We start from the raw sequence: 16,637 nt of genomic DNA, 5'->3' as shown, positions 1-16,637 counted from the left end.
AAAAGACCTTGGAATTTACCATGGTAATACCCTCCCGTATGAGAGTTCCCCTTGCAGAAAATGCTTAAGACAACATTATAGCTTAACAGCTTGGTCAAAGTCAGATCAATGCAGTTTGAAAGACGCAACTTTTTTAATCAATTGGATTTTCTAGGGTTCTTGAATAATTTGTACAAAAAAGGGCTTACCAAAGCAGGCTGTAAGTTCTCTCACCCACTAATTTTCACTGGTAAAGAACAGAACCCACCATCTAAACTTGTAGCTGATAGCCAATATAAGCCTTAGGATAAATGAGTTTGCTTGCAGAGAATTCTCCAATAGTTCCCGAAAAGGAAGGTGACACACTACAGCACAAATCACAGGCAGCTTCTGGTCTGTGATGTTCCACTCACTATCAAGCACAAAATGGAAAGTTCTAATGCAGCAGAATGTAGCTCTCGTTCTCAGCACTCTTTTGCACATTTCTCTGTGGATACTTCAAAACAGAGCATTGCTTCAAATGGAAGGAAAATGATTGTTTCATCTATACACGTATTGTATTAACAGACCAGAGGAGCTTAAAAACAACATAGAAGGAAGCGAGAAGTTAACTACGTGAATCTTGACTAGGAAAATCACAATTGTTTCCCTCTTTAAGAAGCAGACGACAGCAGACGGATCATTTTCTGTATTTGCCTGCCCTGTATAACCAGATACATGGATGATTTAACCACATGCTGAAAAAGTACAAGACACTGCAGAAAGAAGGATCAGCCCCAACATGGCCTGAAGCCAGTATACACATATCCCATTACACTGTTAGCGCCTGACAATAAGCTGCAGTCTAAACCCAGAAGACTCCCACACTGAAATGGCTACAAGACACTTGATCAGAAGATAGGAATAAACATTCACATTTGAAGAAAAGCAAGACAAAAATGATTACTCCAGATTACCCTACAAGACAACACAGAAGTCAACTCCTTTTTAATTCATTCCAACACTCCACAATTACAGTCTTAAGTATCTAGGGTAAGTACTGACAGAATCTTTCTTATCCACTTATTAGCCAAGAACACAGAACAGCAATTCATTTAATGGATATAGTACTACATACAAATAAACTGCAAATTCCACAGCCTCATCTACACTGCTGAGAGCAGTTCTGTATGTACTCAACTGCAAAATTTTATCAGGGTCTTAGTTCACCAGCCAGAGTTAAGAGCTCTGATTTGCATTACTATTTAATGAAAAAACTCTACCTCTTACACTGATTATAATCTTTGTTTAATTATAAGATATATTATTGCTCAAGATGATTTGATGTGCTTTATTTTAACTAAATTACGCTCCCCTGACAAAAGCTCTTTTAAGTAAAGGAAAATGCTACAAGACTGATATCAGTCTATGCTCTTCCACAAGCAATCAGCAAACTCATATGCATCTTCATCTTCCATGTCATATTTAAGTTCTGAAGATCCAGTTTTACAGAGTAGCAAAATTAGATTTAATTTTAATAAAAGTATGCCAGCCCTTTTTCATGTAGAAGTGAACGGAAATGAAAGGGCAGGAGTCTGGCACACTAAGTGTGTATTTCTATCACTGCACTTTGGGAAACAACACTTGTTAATATTCTGTTAGGCTGCATCTTTCAGTACATGAGAAATCAAGAACTACTGCCTGTTAATCAATCCCTTGCTGTTGGAGGTATTAATTACAAAGTGACTGAATTCTATTCCCTGACTGGGTCACACACTTCATTCTTTTAGGACTGTGCAATTTGTTCGTTTGGTTTTTGTAACAGTCATTTGAGTGGCATAATTTCTGTTAAAAATAAATTTAATGAAAAAACATAAAATTCTGAAAATGACAGGAATTGGAGATGTATATATAATCATTTAACCTATTTATACTTTGATATAGTGCACAGAAATTTATTATATCTTTCTTCTTCACAGATGAAAAGGGCAAAAGAGAGAAGGATAATCAAGAAGAAATACTCTGTTGAATCTCCTATTATTTGTCTAAAACACATTTCTGAAGAAAATACCTTCATATTAGTCTTGTGGAAGATGCTGTTATAGCCCTGAACGTAACGTCCTAGTTTTTCTAATAAAAACTTTCCCCAGGGAGGTAAAGACTCCACTAACTCATGAGCAACAATATTCTGCACAAGTGCAAGAGTACAAGAATATAAGTACAGCACATTCTGAAGGTATTCAGAAGCTCAGATTTAATATCAGTTAACAAATCTTTTGATAACACCAAAATACACTACTTGTACTGTGCTGGCAGGTTTTCAAACATTAGCTGTATGAATCCAGTTTAAAATTAAATCCGTCTCTGAAGATGTAATACGCAATAGTCACTTGTCTCCAGGCTGAAGACGGGACAGATGCTGTACTCTGGAGACCCATTTAGCACTCTCACCTTATGATACAACACACAAAAATTAAGCACATAGAAAAACCCCCACAGATCTGCAATGCATATTGTTAGTTATGTTGAAAAGTTAATCACCAAACAACCTGAATTACAAGTATTTTTTTAAGCCTTCCCTTTCCCAACAACTGTCTAAACACATATAAAATAGTACACACATAGAAAGAGGGACATCATACCTTTCAACATCTCCCTGCTTTAGTGAGGAAGAAACAAGCTGAAAACAATTCAATGCAACAACCTACTCTAGCTTTCCTCTCCAACCTCTTTCCACTTGTTGCCAGGGTAACCAGTGTTTGCAGATGCCTATAGCGGGCGCCTGGGTTCATGACTTCATCACAGTTAATATTCTCTGTCTCAGTCTCTCTTTATACAGAGAATACATTATATACATACATCCACACATTATAAACATATAGATTATACAACTTCTGCAACCGTTTTTATACTGAGACAATTTACTTTGCTGTTCTGATGTGCACACAATGAAAGATAACACTGTCAAAAATATTCACTTGGCAATTTGCAGATGTGGAGAAAGTTTAAAAGCAGCAGTAGTGTAACCAGCACTGTTCTGGTCTCTCTGCACTGCACCACACACCTAACTATTTGATTTTGTTATGCTGTCAGATATAAGAGACATTAACGGTACAGAGTTATAAAACATTTTATGTGGGTTTTCAAAAACATCCTTTAGTCATGCACTAAACCAATTACATGTCAACTGAAAGACAAGCCCAGAAAATGTGACTAGCATCTGGAGAAAAATGTTTTCCAGTTTCTGATCGAAGCAGTTTGGACTACTATAGTGCAGATACGTTAAAGGATACAAGCAACGTACAGTGCATGCACAAAACATCATTTTATTACAGGAAAAAGGAAGGAGCTGAGCTTTGAACTCCAGCATAGAATATAACATGATTTCAAAAGCAAATGCTCAGAGAAATGAACGGACAACAGCTTCAGGCTCTTAATAAAGCACTTGCACCACTTGCCTTCATCCCTCTGCAAAACACCTTCCCCAGCAGTTCTGCATGTCAAGACAGAAAAGCAAATCTGTGCTACCTGCCTTCCAGCCACTTCAAAAGAGTAAGGATTGAATTCTGAGAGCCTGCAGACACCAGGAAGTAACTTTGGATTTTAATGGCCACCCACAGCACATGCCATTTTTCACAGAATGGACTGTTGCTCATTTACCATACGAGGTAGATATTATTATTCTTTTTCATGGTGATGGAAATGCATTTGATCCTTTGCTCACTGACACAGTGGAGTAAATACCTTACCACATTTCCAAAGAACAGTGCAAATGTGAAAACAATTTTCTGTATTCCATCTGCCTTGCCGTCCAGTGTGCTGGGAATTCATACAGCTTTTTTCCCTATACAGCAGTTGCAAAGGCCATGGAAAGCTTGAACTTGAAGGAGCTCAGAGTTTCCTCATACCCTGCGCTACTGAGTCAATAGAAAGACTGCCCTGAAACACAGGTTGGTTCAGCTGCACGGTTTCATTAAAAATGCTGAACTACAAAAACAATGGGGGCATCAGCCCTCTAACTGTATCTACACCACTGCAGGCAGTAAGACAAACTCATTCCAAATACCCTGCCATGAAATATATTTCTAAAAAATGCTACCAAGTCATAGATGTAGAAATAAGTATTTGATTTGAAATGCCAAATTCAGGAATCACATTCAAAGCTGACACACAAAGCCATGTGTTAAAAATTGTCAGGGTAAGTTTGGAGGCGAAAAGCTGCAGAACACAAGTTCTACTGCCCCCTGAAATCAAAGACATTCAAGCAGTCTGGTGAACAGAAGTTCACCCTGTAATAGCATGGCATACTGCTATATTTATTGCTAGGGTCCTGAACACAGAGTCTACTGTATCATCACGTGAGACATAGCCCAAAATGCTTCCTGATGCCAAGGACAGCTGTCACAGAACATTAATGAGATTAAAACTGGAAACAGGTGACTGCTCTGCAAGTGCTTCCTGGAAGTAGTCCCTGGCCCATACTAATTCCCAAGCTGCCAGGTCTCTGTAGCAGCCACACTGGGGGCAGTTTATCAGCAGAGACAGTGGAGTTCCTGTGTCCAAAACCATTTCCTGCCACTACAAAGTTTCCTAGAGGTGCAGAAAGCTGGTATGCATCTTGGTAAAGAACCCTAAAGTTTAATCCTAATTTTCTCGTTTTAAAGCCACCCAAAACTTTAAAAAAATCAAGACAACAGTTTTGATATTCAGCTACGTGAATTTTCAAATGGCATTATAAAAATACAGCTGAGATTTGTCTTTTAATATCTGACTCAGCAAGTACCCATCATTTGGACAGCACCACACAGCAGCACCTGTGGATAGTAACACGTAGTCACTTGCAGTCTATTGCTGCTGAATTTTATGTCCTAGTTATCTAACGAAAGCCGTAAGACCTTTCCTTCCTTCTCTGTCATCCTTCACCCCTTCGGCCTGACAAGCAGCTAAGCACATGTAAATTAGCAAAAGCAGCTGCTAGAAAAAATCTTGTGAAAGAATATAATGACAGCCCACAAACTCTGAGAACTTTACACATAACGTAAACCTACTGCACAGGTATGACAACTAGATCTCTCTTCAGTCTCCATTTGTGCAGGAGTATGTGTACATTTGGCAGAATCTAAAACTAGTGAAACCAAAACATACTGTAACGACACAGCATCACTGCCTTCATCTTTTACAAAGTCTCCAGAAAATGTGTTCCATGGGTGTAAAATACTGACAGGCTGGTGACTCCCTGGACTGCTACAGGCTGTGCTAAACGGCTGGCTACATACCATCGCCTCACCGGCCACCACTGGGAAGCTGTGACTCCTGTCCTATGTGTTCTTACTGATCTGATATGCGTATATAACAACAAACCAGTTCCAATTTCAAATGATTTTCTGCTTAACATTGTCTTGGATAATTACAACTTAGAGAAATATGAAGGGTACAGATCGGAAACAGACATTAAGAGAACTAAAAAACTCTTCTGGGATGTGTTTGTTGCAATAGCAAAGCCTATCAGCATGCTGCCAAAGGGAAAAGACACAGGACTGACTGGGACTGTCTGAGCACTGGGCAAAAAGGAATTCAGAAGTCATTCAACGAAGAGGAAACCCCCTGCTGACATTCAGCAGTGAAGCTGTTCTCAGAGTGCACCCATTGTGAAAAATAAAAAGGGTCATGAAAAGCAAGGATCAGACAAGGGGAGGCAAGAATACCAATGCTAAGGAGGCTGAAGCAGCAAGAGATCAGAGAGCAAAAGCAGAGGGGGAAGGCAGCTGGGTTGATGTCTACTGCTGACTCTGCAGCCACTAAGAGGTGGATTGGAGCTTCACCCTAAGATCGAACAAGAGGCGTGGGGTTACGAGTACTCAGAGGAGAGTTTTTACAGCCTGGAGGAATTCAGCCTTGGGAACTGAGGAAGACAGCTGCTGAAAACCAGGATAAGTCAACATGGGAAATGACAGAGAAAGTAATGAAAGTGCATAAAAGTGACACAGGAAAACAGCAGAAGAACACGTGCATTTCAGAGAGAACCCTCATGTCAGCTAACAGCAACAATAATGCGGCTCAGATGAGGCCACAGGTCCTTGGCCAGCTTAACCTTTCTGTGTTTCAGCTTTTTTTGCACCATCTGAATGACTGTGCTCTAAAGCACAATGATCCTACTTCCAGTTGTACAAAAAGTACCCGGAAGTTTGAATTAAAATCCATAGTTAAAACACAGCATGGCCAACAAGGCCAAATACTTTGGGCATTTTGCATAAGCAGGAAGTTTTCACTACGCTGAATTACAGGCTCTTAAAATCTATGATTTGTCTTTAGAAGTTTATGACAAGCAAATTCAGAAGACACAGAGATCCGTATGGGGCTACTCAACTAAAGATGACAACCTACAATCTCCATTATTGCACTCGGACGGAAACAGGGATTGTGATATCCACTGACATCTGGATATGTAGAAACCGTGAGGAACCACGGTGAACCCCTGTGCTGTGCACTGCTTTAATACGAAGACAGAGGCTGTCAACGCAAAATTACAGAGTTGACGTTCTTTGCAGTACTTCCCTCTCCATTACATAAATGGCCTTGGTCTTCTAAGAACTCGGTATCAATCTAACGTTATGTATCAGTTGTTAAAATAAACTAACCCACAGCCTTCTGGGAAACGATGCTCTTTACACCTAGAAGTACTCTTATGACTCTGATGCCCAGTTAAAAGCGTGCAGGATGCACTGCCATATTACATCACTACAGAACTCTTACAACTTACCACTTCAAAGCCCTCTTTATTTCAAACATCTGTCTTTTAGGGAGTCTGCTGCTGTCCACATACACTTAAGCAACTTCATCTCTCACTGTTTCAACAGTGCTACTTACCTTTCCATGCAACTGTCTTGACTTACACTTATTCCTTGTACTTCTGAAGGTCTAAAAGTTCTACAGGTTGAAATACATTCACACCTCTCTTGCCCTGTTGTACCTAGATAATTATAGCAGGATATTCACACGGCTTATGGACTGAAACTTGCACAATATGGAGAGAATTGTCCCCCTTAGCTCTGAAACTCCTTTAAGTATGGACAGCTATATCATGACTGTGTTTTTATATTGAAATGTTTAGGCCTTAAAGGGACAAACATTTAATGGGGAGGTGAGTGGGGAGAAGCATTACTCTTCTACTCTGATTTTATATTCCAATTTGCTAAATAGCTGCTGTAAGTAAAACACATAACTTTAAATAATTCCAAGTATAAAAACATTCGCTTGGTATCAAAATTCAGGTGTGAAAGTTACGTAGAAAGCTCTTGGACTGAAACAACCACTTCGCTGCTGGACTTCATTACACTATATTCTGTAACAGTTAGTCCATGTTCTAGACAAAACCTCACTAGAATATTTACTTAAGAAATGAGCGGCACAGCATCAACATTGCTTGGAAAGCCATTCCTCTTTCTGGGTGAAGTCACAGAAAACGATAGCAGCTAACACCCTCTGATGTGGAATACTTTCACATGAACAAAGAGATACAGGAGGAGGTGACAAGGGAGAAGAAAGATGAAAACGGATTACTCTAAAAAAAGGGAGTAGTTTTTACAGGAACAGAGCTAATGGAAGGCAGATGAAACAGGTTGTAACAGAACTATAAATAATTCTTTTTAGAGGAGATGAATATAGAGGTAATTGGTGTCTTTTTCAGCTAGAAAAATGACCTGTCAGGTAGGCCTGAGAGCCAGAAAGCCAGTTACAATGCTTGGATTCAGCACTGGAATGAGAGCTCTGTGGGGAGAGCCTCTTGATCGTCAGACACAGTTTCGGGGGTGTAATTCTGGCAGCTAACCTTTCCATCTCCCTCAACCAAGATGATGTATAGAAAGCATGAAAGAAGAAAGAACAATACGTAACATTACAACCCTAACAAAGCCTAGGAAGTCAAAACCTTAATATAAACATCCTGGTCACTACAATGTCACCTGGGAAATTGCAGAATGGAAAGCACCTCAGAAATGCTAGTGAATTTTGTTTGGAAACCAAAAGCATGTGCGAGTTCTTCTCTGCATTGTCATTCTTACCAGTCTCCTTAGTAAGTGTACAGCAACTTCACAGAGAATTCATTTTTTTTCTCTCCTGTTGTCTAGGCACAAACCCGAATTACTCCCTGTTGAACAAGCCTGCCAAGATCTCTGATGACACCACGTAACTCCATTCTTCAGCTTCCGAAGGACAATAACAAGCACGGTTTACACACTAAGCCATCCCATCCTTATCACTCCCCTTTTCTTTCTTTCCCTCCCAAGACAATCTCTCCCTGGATTTGTGAAAAAGGAAAACTAGATGTTTATAACACAACTGCTAATATTGGATGTTAAATTCCAATTTTGTCCTGTACTCGGAGATTAGCAAATTGGGAAAACTGGTATCTCCCTAATTTGCTCTTCATTGCTGACTAATTCAGAAGATTACGTGCATTCAGCTGCAGGGGCTGATTACAGGTAAAAATTTCACAAAGTCACACTACCAGATTAACAAAACATCCAGACTAGATACTAATTAATATTATGCACCACAAAGTCTCACAAATCGGGGCACTGTTTCCACTGTATGCTCACCTGTCACTTCCCACAATACCTGTTATGTATACGGTTCGTTCATAACTTTATCTGGGCTCCTATGAATTTGTCCATGGCACTTTGTGAGCAGCGTTAGGGCCCAAGCTTGGGAACAGATGGAGTGAGCACAAGCAGCAGCAGCAGATGCTTTTTCAGATAATGTTCCTGCTAAGGTTGCAAGAAAGTACAGGCCATGGCAGGTGCTCTGCCACCTTAACGTGCGCAATGTCCCATAAACAAGTACAACCACTTCTTTTGGGCACCCAGCGCAAGTCTGAAAGTGGGTCTAATCTTACTTCATTCCCCAAAGTGGATCAGTACTGCCTTGCAGTGATTCTGACTACTGCTAACATGCCAGTCTGCCACCACAGCAGTAAAGACAGACAGCGTTCTCATTTAATTCTTTCTTCATCTAGACAAACGGTATAGGACCGAGTACGTAACACAGTCCTAAACAAATGATGTGATCATGCTATAGAATAACTAACACTTGTTTGGTTTCTTCAGTCCTTTTCTGTACTCTAGCCTTGCAATATAACCATACTAAGGCTATAAATAATACATTCCCAACATTCCAGTCCTGTCAGATGCTTCTTTTCTCAAACGTGAAAAGCAATAGTGATGATACACTACCTTTATGAACCACGCAGAATCTTGGAATTTTCAGTGTGATGCATCTCCACGCACACATACAGGGCTGTGATTGCTATGCATCTAATTATGTTGATCAGGCACTTGTAAGTCAGATGTAGGCTGTCCACCAGTTTATTTCAATTGCAATCACTTCTAACTTTTTTAAAGACTTAAGGTATTTTGAAGAACTTTATCCTTACCTCTTTGAAGAAAATAAAACATGTTTTGGGTTTTTTTTGCTACTGGAGACTTAAATTCTGTATTTAAAACATACGACTATTTTTAGGCTGCTATTCCATGATTTCACATGCAAATTACATAGACATTGGTCACTCTTTCAATCTAGCCTAGTAATTAAAATATGTATTATGTAGATGTGCCCAGTTCAGGACCAAGACAAAACCACTGTTTGTACAGCCTTTTGAATGTGGTCTAGCGATCAGAAAACGGGACAGAATCAGGTACTGACTCACTACATGGCCTTGGCAAAGCGATTTCAGAGCGCCAAAACGTTCTGTCTCCCTGAGACTTACCGTGTGCGAGCTCACTCATGCTGGGAGCAGTCTCTGCATTTTGACTCCGAAGATGCTCAGTGTCCCTTTGTGACCCCTGGGATGGAGGTACTGAAGATGCTGAAGAGGAGGATGATGAAGAGGAAGAGGCTGGTTTGGATTTGGAATGCAAATCATTCAGTCTCAGCAGATTTTCAGGAGTCATGGTATCTGGATTCACGGGGGTAGGATGCAGTGTGGCTGGCATTACTGGGAAGAAGCTCTCTCTGTTGTCCTTTGTATGCTTTGGGGTTGTGGGTGTTTCTCCCGTGGACTATATAAAACAGGGCAAGATAGTGAGAAAAGAAGTACCAGCAGTTCTGCATAAGCTACCTGCTTCAGTAACAACTACTTTTTGTAGACAGAAAACACTCTCTCTAAAGTGAGTATAAAAATCAATCACTATTATAAAGAAATATTTCTCCTTTAGGGATTATTTTTCTGTTCTTTATGGTCTATTTATCAAACCAGAACATCTATTTGCATGCACATTTATAATGCTTTATTTAACAAATCCCTCACAACATAATATACTTCCCTGAACTCTGTTATTAAGCATGAATGACAAACTCCTATGAAGAGAAACACATTTCTTTCATTTCAGAACATGTCGATGAACCCTTAACCTGAACAAACAGATCTGCAGGGCTTTAAGAGAATTTGCAGCTTATTAAATTATTCTAAGTGAATGACGTGAGAAGAAATGGAGAAAGCAGAAAAAAATGTATTTGCTTGCAAAGTAAGTGATCAGCCTAACCCCAAATCGTAAACTTTTAATAACTGCCGAACTGGGTAATGTTGGTGTCCAACTTGGAGCAATGCCCTTGCCTTTGCAGAAGTCACAGTGGCACAAAGAGAGATGCTCTTCTCCAAAGTCAGTGCCAAGAACTTAATGCAGTGTCATGGCTCACACAGAGAGAAGGTAGGAGGGTGACAAAATTCACCAAAGGAGAGTACAAAAGTACCCATAAAACCACAACCTTCTCTGTAATTTTTATCAGCAATCAAATAAAGTATTCTTGCTTGAGAGGCCACAGAACACAATTATTTAATGCTCTTTACAGTCCTCATTTAATGGCAACTTACTGGTTAACAGCTTGTCTCATACCTCTACCTCTCATACCTATACCATCAAAAAACTCATTTTAACCATGGTGACACAGTGCAAGTTCTGCTGTCAAAGGTAAAACAGAATAGGGCCTTAATGTCCTAGATGACCAAAGATTTACTATAATGCCAGAAGCGTCAGCAGAATTTCACTGAGAGAAGGGAGTAAATTTCAGTTGAAGAAAATACATACTTAAAATTCAAAGCTGGAAAGCACACAAGTACTTCTTTTTTTTAAATAATTGGTGGAATGTATTTTTGAAGTTCCTGAACTTGATTAATCAATCTCTAAAAAGCATATGATTAAAACCTGCCAGAGACTATGTGCACACAAGAAATATAGCTGCTATATTCACAACAATTACCATATTTGATCTAAACAAGGTCTATTTTGCCTCCAAAAACAGTAAGTTTCTAATGTTTAAAGCATCGGTTCCAAAACTAAAGGTCTCAAGAAGCACAAATGGGATCACACAAACCTGAGGGAAATTAAACCACAGAAGAAAGCCTTAAGCCAGAAGTGAGATCGCTAGAGGAAATGTTTTCAGCTGATTTAAGAAGGAAAACCCTTCACACTCATGCACTTCATTAACTTACAAAATACATTATGTAGAAGCTGACATTTCTGTGCTTGTATTGTATCCAACTTTTTTCAGCAGAAATACATGAAGGTACTACTAGTTAGGTACATATTTGTTAAAAATATATCTGCATCTCAAACTGTGTTTCTATAAAAATGCACAGCTATTTCCAGAGAAGGAGGAGGACATTTGCAAAGTAGCTCAGCAATATTTGGATGGTACTCAGAAGAAAAGTGATTAGTGAGAGAAGGAGAAAGCACAACGTCATGTAGTAATTCCCGCTGGAAGGGACCTCTGGAGGTCTCTAGTCCAACTTTCTGCTCAAAGCAGAGCTGACTTCCACGTCAGATCAGCTTACTGAGGGCCCGTGTCCAGCCCAGTTCCACATATTTCCAAGGATGGAGATTCCACAATCTCTCCGGGCCCCTGATCTAGTGCTTTACCATCATCACAGTGCACATTTTTTTCCTATCACTTCATCGAAATTTCTCTTGTTGCAACTTTAAATGGTGCCTCTCAGCTGGTTCCTTCCTCCCTGCTGAAGACAGCAATTCCACATGCCCACCCTCTATGTGTCTTCTCTGCTCCAGGATGAAGCAACCCAGCTCTCTCTGACTTCTTCGCCATAAGGACAAACTGCTGACCTGCGTTCAACCTCTTGTCCGGGGCTTCAAACCTTTTCTGGCAGAGCTGCTCCCTGGCCAGTTACATTGCACAGGGCTTATTCTGCCCCAGGTGCAGCACTTTTGAGTTTCTTCTTCTTCAATCTTCAGGTAGTTCTTGTCTATGCGATCCTCCAGTCTACTGAAGTATAGGATAACGCCCCAGTATATGTCTGAGGCATGCCACTGTGAACTGGCTGCCAGACAGAAACCCAGCAGCAGGCCAACGTGCAGTTAACTAGCAACAGAAGCACTGACAAACATTAAAAGGAGCAAGGCCATCTCGTAAGTTGTAGATGACCAAGCACATAGAAAAGATTGAGACTGGAACAACCCTTATTGGTATACAGGAAACCAAACTAATATTTAATTTCTCTCAAAATGAAGATGCTCTATCAGGCACAAGAAAAATAAATACATTTTTAATTTGAATTGGTTTCTCCAGATGAAGTTGTAGTTTAGGCAAGTTTTGGTTTTTTTCTGCAGAGAATCAACCAGCCTCACAGAGCAACATTTGCATGAAATAATAAAGCTGGAAACAACACCATGTTTCTGTCTCAGTAAAAACATGACTAAAAATTCTAATGCATAATCAAGTGCAGCCTTATACCAAAGAATGTCAACCAGAGAAGATTTTCATATTTATGGCTTTAAAGGGAAGTTTCCAGATGTGACCTCGTGAAGAGTTGTCTAAGGCTTCTGTAAATGGACAGGTTCTTCTCAACCCAATGAAAGGGAGACCTTGAAAGGAGGAAAAAAACCCCACCTTTATCTTCTCAGAAGAGGGGGTGGGGTGGAAGAAAAAGAAGGATAAAGCTATCTTTAACATACGAGCCAAAGCATTTTAAAAACCCCACCTTTGGCTACTGTGTATACTGCAACTCACCCAGCCCTGAGAAAAGGGGCTTAAACCTGCTTCATGCTTTACTTGACCCAGAATCTCAAGACCATTCGAAAGCTGTAAAGCGGAAAGCCAAGAGGAGCACCACGGAGAGGGACATACTCTTTGCTTAAAGAGACTGTGGGTTTAGTGTAGGGGCAAGAATTCCAGCACCTCTGATCAGTAAGTGATGTTACTCACAAAACCCAGGTCAGGGCAAGGTCTCTAACTATATTACTCAAAGACTTCTGGGGCCACATTCCATCACCCTGCAGGTGGCAGCCTCCAGGAAAACACAAGACTTTGTAGCACTGCATCTGAAACGCAGAAAATCTCATTACAAGAAGTCTTGGGTTTGCCAGAAGCACTTTATGTTCATCTATTTCTACTGCTATATCAGCAGTAAGGCATAATAAAGAATATTTTCCACAAACATGCAGTAGGAAACTGAGAAGCAGTGACAATCTTTTACCAATGTTTTATGTGGTTTCTCATTTGGAGATTTTTTGTTTTAAGTTTTTACTTTGTTGTGGCACTAAGTCAAAACTACAGAAATTCCCCCTCCCCCTCTCCAATCAAGCTCACAGTGCTGTTTCTATTACCACCACTGCATCTGAAGTATGGCACCTTTATTACAAAGTGGCTTTATTCACCAAGAGGAAAGGAATTTTTTCTCACATTGATGAGGATGCTGCTTACAGAACAACTGCATATAACTGAAATAAGATGAAAACTCTTATCTGCCTTCTTTTTACCTTTTATTGTAATTACAGGTTCATCCAGTCAAGATTGGACCTCCTCTGGGTTTTGAAAAACAAGTTGAGGTACTGAAAAGCATGCAGTACTACTTTTGTCTTGACTTCTATATTATCAAAGTGGATGGAAGAAAAATTTAAGGCTTATTAATGTCGAAATGACATGCCACAGACAGTGAGAAAAACAGTCCACTACTTCCATAAATATCTGCTTATTTGCTCTTTAAAATACCTTGCAAAAAATGTTCTTTGTTACGAAGTCTCTATAAAGCTGAAATATAAAAGAATAATTAGAATTAGCATGGCATGTTTGTGTGAACTGTAGCTATTTCTGATTTACACAGGTGACGAAATCAGTCTCCTCATTTGTTAACACCTTGACTATTTCAGCATACTCTTCTCAAAAAGTTTGTTCAGCTTTATGAGGGCTATGGACAAACCCTTTCCATGTTGACAGCTGATGTAAAAAAAAAAAAGTAAATAAAATGCAGGAAAGCCAGCAGTGGGACAGCCTGCCATCAAAAAAAGTAGCAGCAAAAATGCAGAATTTTGTCACGGATGTTAGTGGAAAAAACAGCTCCCTATGGTCTCCCAGTGAGGCACCTTAGGAGTGAGACAACACCAAAAAGAAATTGAGCAAACTGAGCTTTAAGATAAAACATGAGAAAAATTTTACTTCATAGTCTATCTGTTAAGCCATACACCAGGCAACCTGACCAAGGGTTTATTTTTACCATACTAATTGTTGTTTTTAGGAACCTTACCAATACTACTGGAACAGCTCACTGCTCTGGAGCTGTGAGGAACAGTAGCCATCAAATGTTCCATAGAACAGCGAAAGTGACGGTCTTCCCACCAAAAGTTTCCTAATGCAAGGTGCTGGCACTGCAACTGTTATATAACATTTTTATGGTGGTTTTTAAAAATTATTCCCACCTCTGAGATTAGCACCCTAGTGGGACTGGAGTCAGAATCCACCTAACAAAAAGGTGCGCCTCTTTTAAAAGAATATCAGGGCATCACTACAAAGCCTGGAAGCTGCCAAGCAAACTGGCTGAACGATACAACGGCCACATTCCACAAAATTGCCACTCCAAGCTCTGTTCAACATGATGTTTTAATTAAACTATGCCTATTCATATTTTTTTCTCAATCTCTCTGCATCAATATTTGAAGAATCTCATTTGAAAGTTTTCCTGAAGGTACATCAGAACTAGCAGCAATATCCACGATCCAGATACTGAGGATCTTTGTATTTCCTAAGATTGTAGTTTATTTCCTAAGACTACAGTTTTATACACTGAATATGAAGGTTTATGTACATATGACCGACCTGCACTCTAGTCTGACAAAATCCTCCATTACATAAACGCACGCCAGGGTTTAATGTGCTGTTCTACACAGGCAGACATATTCCAGCAATGCTTCCATACACAAAAACATCACTATTGGTCCAAGAGAGTTCAGGTAGTAGAATGAAAATCAGATAGACAAAGTGAAAGATAAAAAGTGACTTTTCTTCCCTTCATGTTCACTTAATGATTGCTTTCTGCAGGAGACAGAAGGAGGAGAGCTGTTAATTATATCAAGTATACACCTCCAGGATAGAGTGAGAGTGGGATGCCATGGCAACTGGCAAATGCAACAGTGAACAAAATGGTCACCCTTTGGTAGGAGTGAGACCATGAAAGAGCTCATCCTTTTGTTCCCCCCATCCCCACCTCCTCCCTCCCCCTCTTTCTTGTCGTCTTTGCTGCATTAATAAAGCATACACACAACTCAGGAAAAACAACTTTTTCTGTAAGGAGTCTCTGATGTCTTGATGTGCAGAAGAAAAGATGAAAATTAGCACATGTGGGTGGAACAAAAAAGGTGGGGGAAAACACAAGGTAGAACTACAGATTATTATTTTTCTAATTATTTAATATTGCACTTATCTTCTCCCAGCCCCAGGAAACTGCCTTTACAGAAGGCTTTTAGCTGTACCTTGGAGAGAACAGCTTGGTGGTTTGTTGTTTTGTGGGGGTTTTTTAAAGTGAGAAATCAAGAAGAAAATGCTCTAGACATTCAAGGCAGTTCAAACAAGTCACTCTCAAGTTTTCTCCTTGAAGAAAAAAGCCTAAAGACCGTGTCAGTACAATGCTGACTGCATTCCACAGCAGAGGGGGGAAAAAGCCACTGAAGTGCCCTCTAGCTTCACCCAGGGAGGACCAATTTTTCCTGTTCTACATGAAATGTCACAGCCACTGTAAGGTCAGACACAGATTGTAACATCACGAGATTGATGCTCCAAGTCAATCTGAGCACTTTTGAGGTTGTGTGGTTCCAGCTGCATACTCTATAGAGTAAGCCATCATCTATGACTCTCTAAAAGTCTTCAGTACGAGGCTGTAGTTTAAGACTAGCACACTCATCACTAGCACTGGAAAGAGTTAAACAGCAGCGAAAGGAGAAAACAAGACCTGCTACCTGTTCTGAAACTAGAGAAGGGCATTACAGCAGCACTAAACCAGAGCCTCTCTTCAACAACTCTCTCTTTTATATTACAGAAGGAGCAGAACTTCCTAAGTTCAGGGGTGGCACTTGTAGCCCACCAGCAGCCTGAAAGACTGATTTGCATAACCTGATTGTGCCTTTGTGTTAACAATGAAATTTACTTGTTTTGATTCTGATGGCAGCTTCTTCATGAAGCATCATGTTTAATTAGATCCGCCAGTGAAAGCTGCTGAAGAGTGTGACTCCAGATTTAGAAAGAGAAACGAGGAGAGCACTGGAAGTCTGGCACCAGGCAGTGGGAGATGGGGGTCAGGGATGTGTTGCTTTGGAAGAGGCAGGTGAAGCTAAGGGTGAAAGGGAGAATTTCATCACTGAATGGTGCAGGGAGAGCTCCACGTTTGGCAGCTGGAGCAGGAA

General features: G+C 40.1%; 1 protein-coding gene across 1 annotated transcript in view; it reads right to left on the bottom strand.

Annotated features, from left to right (window-relative positions):
• Nucleotides 1-16,637, bottom strand: part of LOC104494638 (calcineurin-binding protein cabin-1-like) — a gene marked incomplete at its 5' end in the record, with an annotated part of 31,622 nt that overhangs the window by 5,151 nt on the left and 9,834 nt on the right. Inside the window, one exon of the mRNA XM_010137501.1 lies at nucleotides 9,722-10,013. Coding sequence (XP_010135803.1) covers nucleotides 9,722-10,013 — 292 coding nt within the window. The remainder of the gene's footprint in view (nucleotides 1-9,721; nucleotides 10,014-16,637) is intronic.

This window comes from Buceros rhinoceros, unplaced genomic scaffold (assembly GCF_000710305.1).
Source record: "Buceros rhinoceros silvestris isolate BGI_N320 unplaced genomic scaffold, ASM71030v1 scaffold5746, whole genome shotgun sequence".
NCBI lineage: Eukaryota > Metazoa > Chordata > Aves > Bucerotiformes > Bucerotidae > Buceros > Buceros rhinoceros.
This window is presented reverse-complemented; position numbering and strand designations above follow the sequence as displayed.